The 9,833-nt window shown below is 57.0% G+C and overlaps 2 protein-coding genes across 2 annotated transcripts; one reads left to right on the top strand and one right to left on the bottom strand.

Annotated features, from left to right (window-relative positions):
• Positions 1–773: 773 nt before the first annotated feature.
• Positions 774–1,972, bottom strand: NCLIV_015340 (hypothetical protein; the record flags this gene model as incomplete). The annotated part of the gene is made up of 2 exons (XM_003881725.1): positions 774–1,143; positions 1,911–1,972. The coding sequence occupies 2 exons, from the start codon at positions 1,970–1,972 to the stop codon at positions 774–776; spliced, it is 432 nt and encodes a 143-aa protein (XP_003881774.1).
• Positions 1,973–2,795: 823 nt separating this feature from the next.
• On the top strand, positions 2,796–8,256 carry NCLIV_015330 (hypothetical protein; the record flags this gene model as incomplete). The annotated part of the gene is made up of 5 exons (XM_003881724.1): positions 2,796–3,048; positions 3,840–5,137; positions 5,386–6,019; positions 6,110–6,738; positions 7,699–8,256. The coding sequence occupies 5 exons, from the start codon at positions 2,796–2,798 to the stop codon at positions 8,254–8,256; spliced, it is 3,372 nt and encodes a 1,123-aa protein (XP_003881773.1).
• Positions 8,257–9,833: the final 1,577 nt, after the last annotated feature.

Raw genomic sequence — 9,833 nt, 5'->3', positions numbered from 1 at the left:
CGAGACCGAACCCCGGCTCGATGACCAACCCCACTGTCTCCTCACTGCGAGACACCTGTTTTCGCGCCTTGCGAAAACTGCTGGAGGGCGACGCGGGCGGGTCTTCTGTCGCCTTTTTCCTTCTTTGTTTGAGTCTCCCTCTCTTTCGCCTTCCTTCCTCATCGATTCGACTTGCAAGGCCGCGCGAAAGAGATTTCTTGCAACCGTGGAACGAGGCTCACACCGAGCTTCCCCTCTGCGGAGCCTAGAACGGAAGGCAGCGGTCGAGAACGCGCCTGAGCGAGGCAACAAACCCCGGTGACGCGCAACGAAGAAGAGGACAGGGAACCAGGAAGAAGATGGAGAAGTGTTGTGCGTCGTTTTGTAGGGCCCTGGAAGGATGACGGCTCGCACACAGGAGACACAGAGAGAAGAGACAGAGAGAAGAGACGAGAGAAGAGACAGAGAGAGGGGGCTGGCCCCGGTCTCGTCTGCGCTAGTGCGTGCTTCGTCTTTGCTTCCTGTCCACCGTTTGAACGGACGGAGAGCAGTAGAGCGCCGTCCTGAAAGGATTTCTTGGTCACGCCTCTTTTTTGTCTCTCTGCTTCTGCCCTACCCCCCACGCGTCGTCTGTGTTGTCCTTTTCGCGTTGGTGCCAATCTCCTGTTCGACACGAACCTTTCGCTGTGCTGCCGTCACGGCACCATGGGAGAAGGCAGAGGCCTCATGAAACCCTCTGCCTCTCCCTCCTCTTCTTCTTCCTCTTCCTTCTCTCCCTCCTCTTCTTCCTCCTCTTATTCGTCTTCTTCCTCCTCTTCTTTCTCTTCATCGTCCTTCGCTTCTTCCTCTTCTTCCTCTTCATCGTCCTTCGCTTCTTCCTCTTCTTCCTCTTCATCGTCCTTCGCTTCTTCCTCTTCTTCCTCTTCATCGTCCTTCGCTTCTTCCTCTTCTTCCTCTTCATCGTCCTTCGCTTCTTCCTCTTCTTCCTCCTCTTCTTTCTCTTCCTTCTCTTTTTCCTCTTCCTCGTCTTTCGCTTCTTCCGCGTCTTCATCTTCTTCGTCTTCGTCTTGTGCTCGCCGCGGCTCCGCGTGCCTCTCTTCGTTGGCCCGAAGAAGAGAAGAGAGAAGAAAAGCAAAACTGCAGCTCCAGCACACTGTGTCAGGCCTGACGAGTTTGACCGCCGAGACTCTCGCGCTCAAGGCTGTTGACTCGAGCCTCCGTTTCACCTGTGCATGCTCATCTAATTCCCTTCCTCACGGCTCTTCTCTCTCCCCTGGCGATGGCCCTTCCACCGCCGTTTGCTCCACGCCTTGCAGCTTCTCGATCTTTTCCTGTCCCCACGACTCGCTTTCAAAAAAGCGACGGAAGGACGGCGAGAAGCGACAGGGCGGCGGCGAGGCAGGAAGACGGAACGAGACCGCGATCACGCGTGGAAGAAGACTTTCAACTGGCGAGCCGTCCACACGCAGCGCAAACGACTGGGACGGAGGAGATGGACGCCGGGGGGAGAAGAAGGCGAGCGCAGGAGAAAGGAGAGAGACGGACACGAAGACGCAAGGAGACATGACCTTTCCTCCGAGAGGCGGCGAGCGAGGAACAAAGAAGCCGGCTCGGGCCTTATCAGGAGCTGCTCTCGTTGACAAGGCGTTCGGCACGGTTGTTTTACCGCTTTTAAAAAAACTTTTTTCGTCTGTGCCTGGAGCGTCCTCGAGTCCAGGTGCGTCTTCTTATTCATCTCCCACTGTCTCGTCCCGCTTTGAAGGCCGAGGTGAACTGCCAGGAAGAAAGCGGTTCAGGCGAGAGACGGAGGCTGAAGAACCAAGAGAAGAAGCATCCGATGCAGACGACGACTATGAAGAAGACGATGAGATGCTTCTGGCTAACGCAGTGACTCTCAGGAGCCTCCTGCGGTTCGTGAGAGATGTCCTCACTGGTCGGATCGACCGCGACGCCCCACGAGGTACACGCGCTGTCGTTTCTGTCTTGTTTTCATTCGTTGTCTCCTTTTCTTTCCTTTTGCTCTCGCCTATCTCCAGGCCTTTGTGTCCTGACACACACGTGTCGCTGCATCCGCGTTTCAGCGCGCGTTGGCCTCGATCCAGCGCCTTCAGCGTTTTTGAAGAGTTCACCACGCACGCATGTCTGACGGCCACCAAATGCAAGTGCTTCTTGACATGCGGCTTTCTCTCCACCGACTCCTTAGCTTCTTAGAGATCCTCGTTCCTTTCTTTTCCGCTGCTTCCTCAACTCGCCAAATGATCTCGCGTCGGCCACCACCGTTCGCAGGTTTCACTCGTGTTCCCGCTCTCTGTCCCAGCGTTTCGGGGGCGACGCAAAGGAATCGTGGACGGCCTCCCTATGTCCAGAGCTCAAGAGGTCGTCTCTGAAAACCCTGCATTCATGCTCTCCCCCCTGTGTGCTGCTTGCCGCCGCTTAAATCTCTTGGTTGGCGCCATCTTTCGGTCCGTGTTTCTACCGAGATCTTTGCCTTCACATGTATCTTTCTAGGTGTCTAGACAGCTGTTGTCTCGTACCTCTCTCTCTCTCTCTCTATATATATATATATATATGTATATATATATATATATATATTGGGACACGCATCTATATGGATCTTGGTATGTACAGCTTTCTAAAAGCGTCGACGTGTATACCACTCAGGACACATCTCTCCATACATCTCTCTTTGGGGTAAATACATCTGGTCCTGCGCGGCTGCACGGCCATCTGAGCCGGCGCGTTTCCTGCCACTGGGTTTGCTGTCTCGACCGTGTGTCCCTGTCTCTCTTTGGTTTTGGGTGCATGCAGGCCTTTGCATGCGCGCCCTGTGTCGTGTCGCGGAAGCGGCGTCGCTCCTCCTGTCCTGTCTGACCCCGCTTCTTCCTCCAGCTGTCTGTCTGTCTCCGACTTCGGGGTCGGCCTTCGCTGCGAGCGCCGGCGCACATCGTGGCGAGAGAAACGGTTCCGCGAATCCTTTTCCGCGACTGTTGTGGCTGGTGAAGGAGGACTGGGCAGCTTCGCTCCTCGCATGCATGCAGGTTTTAGACAACTATTTAGGAAACCAGCGATGTGGAAACAGCGGCGAAGGCGAAGCGGCCGGTGCTGCTGGCAACTGGACTGTGGATATGGGGACATTCGTCGCGGAAGCAATCGAGGGCTTCGCTGCCCTAGGTAAGGACGACTGCTTTTCAAGTCGCCGGATGAATATCACACACACCCATCTGTAGTTCACAGGTATGCAGACGTATCTGTTTATCCAGCGTCATATCCAACATCCGTATATATATATATATATATATATATATATATATATATATGAATATTATGGGTTGCTTCGGTTCACTGTCTCTGAGTCTATAATACACACTCATCACCACGTTTGCATGTATATATATATATATATATATGCATAGATATGTGTATATATTTGTGTCCACTCAAGACTATGAATAAATGTATCCAATTAGCAAGTGTATATGTGATGAGCTGTTCCTCTCGAGACCAATGTCTGTTGACTCTGTGTTTCTTCTGTTGTCATGTTACGCGCTTCCGTCTGGCTGTCGGCACACTGCCGTTGTCACTCTGTGGGCGTGAACGCGAGAGTGTGTATATTTTCATCCGGACACTTCCGTCGCCTGTCGAAGGGCTGCATTCAATGGATCTAGGATCTAGTTTGGTATTCTCGCGACTTCCGAAAGCCTTTCACCTCATGCAACTCGCTCCACCGTGGCAAGATCGGGAATGTTGCCCACTGGCTGTGCTTCTAACGCTCTTCTCGCGGGCCTTCTTGTCACCCTTTGGGTATTGTTCCCTTCTTTCAAATTGGCGTCAGATCGTCCTGCTGGTCTGTCTTCATGCAGCCGCTCATCCCCCGCTGCCGTCTCGTCTCATCGATCAGTCTTGGCCTTCTCTCTTTCCGCGCACTCTGCTCTCGTTGTCCTTCGCCGACAAACGAGCCTTCAAACACCATGCCTCTGGGTTCCTGCCCTCCTCTCTTTCGTCCAGTTCTTTTTCGTCGTTTTCGTCGACTTACCGTTTTGCGGGCTCGCCGCTGGCCGGTCCGCTTCAGCCTCCTCCCGCTCGCCAGGCAGCGCATCCAGCTGCGCTTTCTCTCTTTCAGCAACTGCTAGTTCAGCTGCTTTCTCTTGGTTCTTTGCCCGCGATGCGTGACGCCCCGTGCGCCTTCCTCCGACCCTCTCGCCTGCCGAGCTTTGCACAGTGCCCGTGCCCGTCAGCTTCGGTTTCCCCCGGTTCTCTCTCTTCCTGGTTTCTCGCTCGTTCTTCTTCCTCCTCGTCTGGGCACTCGTTGTCGCGCTCGGCCTTCTCTTTGACAGACGACGTGAGGCGAGCGAACTGCCCCAGAACCACCCAGATAGATGACGAGGTATCTCCAGCCGACCAGGAGGACGAGGCGAACGCGGAACGCACCTTGCCGTCCCGCCACTCTTCGTCTCCTCCCTTCGCAGTGTCTTCGCTGCTCCTGTCGTCCGTATTCCCAAGCGCATCGACGGACGAGGCAATTCTTTTTTCTCTCGCAGGCGCCTGCGGAGCCTTTGCCAGCAAAGGTGGAGACGCGGAGGACGAAGCCTGCATGCACTTGTGTGGCCTCGCCATCGAGGGCGCGCTGGGGAGACTGGCGGAGATTGCCAGCCGCATGCATGCACCTGGCGACTCTCATGTGTTTGATTCTTCCATCTCTCTGACGGCTGTCCCGGCCCTTCGGAACCTGCAACGTCGCAAGCGAGCGCGCGGAGACGAAGCAGATCACAGGCCGGAGAGAGAAGAGGCAAACGCGCGAGGTGAGCAAGCGCGAGAGGCGGATTCGGAAACGCGTCTCGACGACGAGCGCCAGCTTCTGGCTTCCTGGATAACGCTCGTCTTGCATTTTGCAGGAGAGTCGAGCGACGCAGAAAGTGGAGGGAGAGGCGACGGCGACGCATGCAGTTCCTCGCAACCGACAGTGACCGCCCGGTGGGCGTCCCTCAGAACAGACGTTCGCCACGTCTATTCCAGACGGTACGCAAGAGAAACAGAGATCGAGGGCAATCGCGGGAGAAACAAGCATGAGACGTGCGCACGACAAATGCAGCCAAACAACAGACGGAAGATTCAAAAAAAGAGAGAGAACACTCACATGCTTCTCGTCAAGGGTGAAGGCGTACCGAACATCGAGACCGATTCATATATATATATATATATATACATACGTGTATGTCCCTGGGCATCTAGGTATATTTGTGGAGAGGGAGGACAAAGATGAATAGAACGTTGTGGAAACCGGAATGCGTAGGTCGGCAGCCAATACTCATCGCCTGGTCGGTAGCTGCTCACCCTATCCCCGGTTTGAAACCGTTTGGTTGCTCTCTTTCGGTTTTTGCACTGCATGCGTTTCTCGCTTTCTGCGAGTGTGGTGCTCGCCTTGTGTGTCTGCGGTTCCCCAGGCTGAAGACGCTCCTCCTCGCTCTGCATCGCACGCTTTTTCTCCCGGCGCTCGCAGTCGTGTCTGCATCTCGGCCGGCCTCTGAGGGGGATCGGAGGCAGGCCGTCGAGAAGGACCATCAAGAGACAGGAAGCGAAGAAGCCGTCCGGCCAGGAGGCGCTCGATCTGGCTCGGCGGCAGCCCGTTCCCATCCGGTGGTTCCAGCGGGAAGCGGGGAAAAAAGCAGCACTCGAGACGAAAAAACAGGGAAACTGCGAGGAGTCCCCGAGGCCTTCTGGGTCGTACCCTCAGTGTTTGGGCCTTTGCTGCCTCTCGTAGCTCGCCTCTTGTCCATATACTTTTTAGTCGAGGATCTGCCGGCTGACGAAGACGCAGCGCTTCGGTTTCTGGATGTCTGGACCTCTGCGCGGTGTGCGATCCCAGCGCACGGTGCCAAGCCCGCGTGGACCGTGGTGCGTCCGAGTCACCAAGAAACAGAGGTTGCTGCACATTGCATGCACGTGTTCTGCATCTGCAGCGGCTTTGAAAGCCGCACAGCCACGTGTGAACATGTCTGGTCTCTATCTGCCTCGGGGCTGTGTTCCTCCCGGATGCTCATGAGTAGATGTATCCATATAAAAATTAGACGGAATATATATATATATATATATATATATATACATACCTGCATGGGTAGATACTGCCTGATAGACAAATCGAGAGATGCGTCACAGTTCCTGACGCTCGCTGGAGATTTGCTTTGCGCCGGCAGTGATCGCGACTCGCTTGCGTTTTCTCAGTTTTGGGTTCCAGTCGCCTTCAGCAATTTCCCCGCCGAGAATGGAAACGTCGCGTCCGCACCTGCATGCACACAGCAGCCCTTGGGCGCGACTTGTGCGAAGGCGCTTCGGCCGCCCGAGAGGGCGTGGTGCGTGTTTTGCTCTTTTTTCAGCCTCCGGAATTGCCCCACGTTCTCCGTCTCCTTCTCACCGCCGTCGCCGACCCTGTCCTCCGCGCGGAGGTGTTCCTGGCGGTGCCTCTCCTGCTCCTGGGACGCGGAGAGGACGAGGTCGCCGGGAGCGGAGAGGAGCGGGAAAGAGAGGAAAACGAACATGACGAACAGGCGACAGGCCTTACGTGCCGGCGAGGACGCGCCGCAGGCGAGAGACGAGGCAGCGAAATCGCCTCGCTCTCCCTCGTCGGCGCTGTTCGCTGCGAGGGCCCCAACATCGTCCACTGCGAAGCACTGCTCCGAGGCGCCTTTCAGCTGGTCACAAATGGTGAGGCCTTTGACGCTTCGAGCCGCTTCGCGGAAGACGGGGAGCCGGCCGTGTCTGCCTGTGTTACGGGGGTAGCCTCTCTCATCACACGCCTCCGCACTCCACGGTTCGGTTCTGCGTTTCCTCTCTGTCCGTCACTAGCCGGCTTCATCCTGTAGGCGTGGCTTCACGTGTGAGTTGGCTGCAGAGATGAGGCTCCGGCCCCCCCTCTGTCTCGCTCCTGGAATCCCGGCGTCTTGCCACAGGGCAGGCAAATCTTTGCTGAGCGTTCCTTTCCTTGCGTCGTTTTTTTCCATGCTCCCGTCTTTGTTGCTGTGGCTTCTGCACGTTTTTCGTTTTCCGCGCGGCATCGCATCGTTTCCCTGCAGATCAGCGCCTCTCCTTCTACCGCCTTCTCCACCGCCGGCTCGAGTCTCTCGCTTCGCCGTCCATCTGGCAGTCGCCGTTCTCTGCGCAGCCTTTCCCGGCGACAATTTCGCCAGAATTTCTGTCGTTCCAAGCCGCGCTGATTGCGCTGGCTGCTCGCCTGCTTTCCCCGCCGGCTCTGCGCATGCACGGCAACGAGGCGGAGGAACGCGCACGCGAAAACCCAGGCTGCCGCTCTGTGAGAGAAACAGGACTTGCAGCTGCATGCGATGCAGCGGAGGCTGAGGCGGAGCCGGAGTGGGATGAGAAGGCCGACAGTACGTTGGTGCTGTCGCTTCTCGCCAGCATTCCCAGATTGCTTTCGTCGGCCGAGGTGAGGACGGTGACAGCACGAACCAAGACGCGCGCCTGATCCGTAGACAGAGAGATAAAGCGAGAAGGGGAAGCGGCGAAACAAAAGCGCAAGGGAGCGCAACACAGGAACGCGAAGGACAGAGCAAAGAAAACGAATGGGGCGCAAGGAAAGCTGACCTCTCACGATGGCGAGACAGGCTGGTCGGTGACTCCGTGCTTCACCTCTTACGGTTCTTTCTCCCGGTGTCTCTCTTTGCTTCTCCTTCAGTCTCCCCTCGTCTGTCCATGTCCCCCGTCTAGATCTCGCTTTCGTGCGTTTGGATTTTGCTGCAGGGTTCCCGGCCAAAAACTCGCGGCGACGCGCTGGAGCGGGGCATTGCCTGTTCTCTTTCCTCACTCCCCCCAGATGTCCTCGCCCGGCTTCTGCAAGCTTGGCAGACGGCCCGCGCGAGCGCACCGCGTCTCTCGCCTCATTCGGCGTCTCCGATGGCCTCTGGGTCTCCCCTTGCCCATGCAATCTGGTGGTTTCCGCAGTTCGCCGGCTTCGACACAACAGTGCAGGGCGCCCTAGGAGAGACATCTCGTCCCCAAGGATCCGCGAATTTCTCTGCGCTTCTTCGCCGCCAACTTACCCATGAGATTCACCGAGTAGGGCAATCTCCAGCTGCCCTCACCGCGCTGATGATCGTTTCCAAACTCCCTAAACTGTCTCTCTTTGGTGCTCACCCCTACGTAGCCCGTCTCTCAGCTTCCAATCGGTGTTTGGCGTGCTCACGCTTCTGCTCGAAGTGCGGGTGTCGCTACGGCTTTCGCATCCATTTTCTCGCTTTGCTGTCTCCCCCGTTTCCGCGTTTCTAGAGCCCGCCCAGCCGGGGACTCTGCGACCTTTTGGACGTATGGTTCTTTCTGTGCAAAAATGCTTCGAGGGTTTAGCCTTGCCCCCGCTCTCGTCCCTTCATTTCCCTTCGCCGTCGTTGCTCATTTGCGTAGCTCTCTGGCGTGCTGGTCCTTCAGTCACCGTTACTCACTGCCTTTCTCATTCCTCTCCATCTCGACGGTCTCCGCGTCGCCATCCTGCCGCCGTTTTCGTCTCCTTCGCATGCGTCGCCTCCCTCGGTGTCTGTCCGCGCCTTCCCCTGTTCGCTCCCAACCCACGGTTTCTGCTTGTCTCTCTCTCGCCTCAGTTTCTTCGATCGCCAAAGACTTCGCTTGCGGCCTTGCAAAGAGAGAACACGGTGGCGACAGTTTCTCGCGCTCTCGCAGAGAGTCAGAGACACCGCGCGTTCCCTCGGGTCTCGGGCGTGGAATCTGCGACCCAGCCTAACACAGTCCGCGACGGAGACGTCGGAGACGAGGAGGAAGGCCGAGGCAACTCCGCGCTCCGCAGGCGCGACGATGGCGTCGCGCCTCTTTTGGCTTCCACGCCTGCGTCTGGTGGTCGAAGGGAAGGCGAGCCAACCGACGGCGAAGGCGGCACGAAACGCGAGGAATCCTTGCACGGGCGCCGACTCGCGAGGGCCTGGATGAGGTCGACCGGACCCTGTACGGAGCATTTCGAGCGAATTAAGATCCTTCTGCATGCAGTCGTTGACGACGATTCCTTGACAGTGGAAGAGCGTCTCGACGTTTTGCTCTGGGAGGTAGGAATGGGAACTCAAAACGCGGCGTCCCGTTTTTCAACGCGCCCCCTGTTGCGCAAAACAGACGCCCAGAGGACTGAAGAATGCTATACCAAGCAGGGAAGTGTATCGGAGGCGGGCGAGTTTACAAGTTTGGTCCCGTGTCCCACGTTTTGAGTGGGAAGGACACAAATGGACGAAATGAACAAAGGCAGAACCACCGCGCGAGGGGATGTGCGCGGAACCCACCAAAACTTCAGGCTCGGGGTTGCCGTGCTCCTCGCTGTCGCTCACGCCTCTCACCTTCGCCTACCTTTACCTCGTCGTTGCCCTCGCGATCGCCGAGTTCCTGTTGTTCAAAGCAAGTCCAGATTCGCACCTGAGGCGACTGTGCCGTTACGAAGTTTTTTCCGTTCTGCTGAGAGAAGAGGAAGGGGTGGAGGGGACACGTGCTTGCCAGGACACTGAGCGATATAGCCACTTTGTCTGCATCCCGTTCTCTGCTGTCTTCTCTTTTCTCTCCTGCCTTCCTTCTCTCGCTTCACAGGTCTATCCGGCCACGGGTTCGCGTGCGAGAGACTCCCCCTCGGGTCTGCCACAGCCTTGCGCCTTTTCTCGCGCCTTTCCTCCTGCGTCTTCTGCGCCTGCCTCTTTCCAGGCTGGGGACAGGAAGAGACTTGCGAAGCAGGGAGACGGCGGCCGAGCTGGAAAGATCCCCGACGAGGCAGCGCAGCCTGCGGATCTTCCAGAAGAGAAAGCGGGCCCTGCCGCGCTTCCCGTGGAGTCGCTGCTCCAGTTCTGTGTCCTTGGTGCCAT

This window comes from Neospora caninum, chromosome V, assembly GCF_000208865.1.
Source record: "Neospora caninum Liverpool complete genome, chromosome V".
NCBI classification, from domain to species: Eukaryota; Apicomplexa; class Conoidasida; order Eucoccidiorida; family Sarcocystidae; genus Neospora; species Neospora caninum.
The sequence above is the reverse complement of the archived record's forward strand: the minus strand, read 5'-3'. Positions and strand labels throughout refer to the sequence as shown.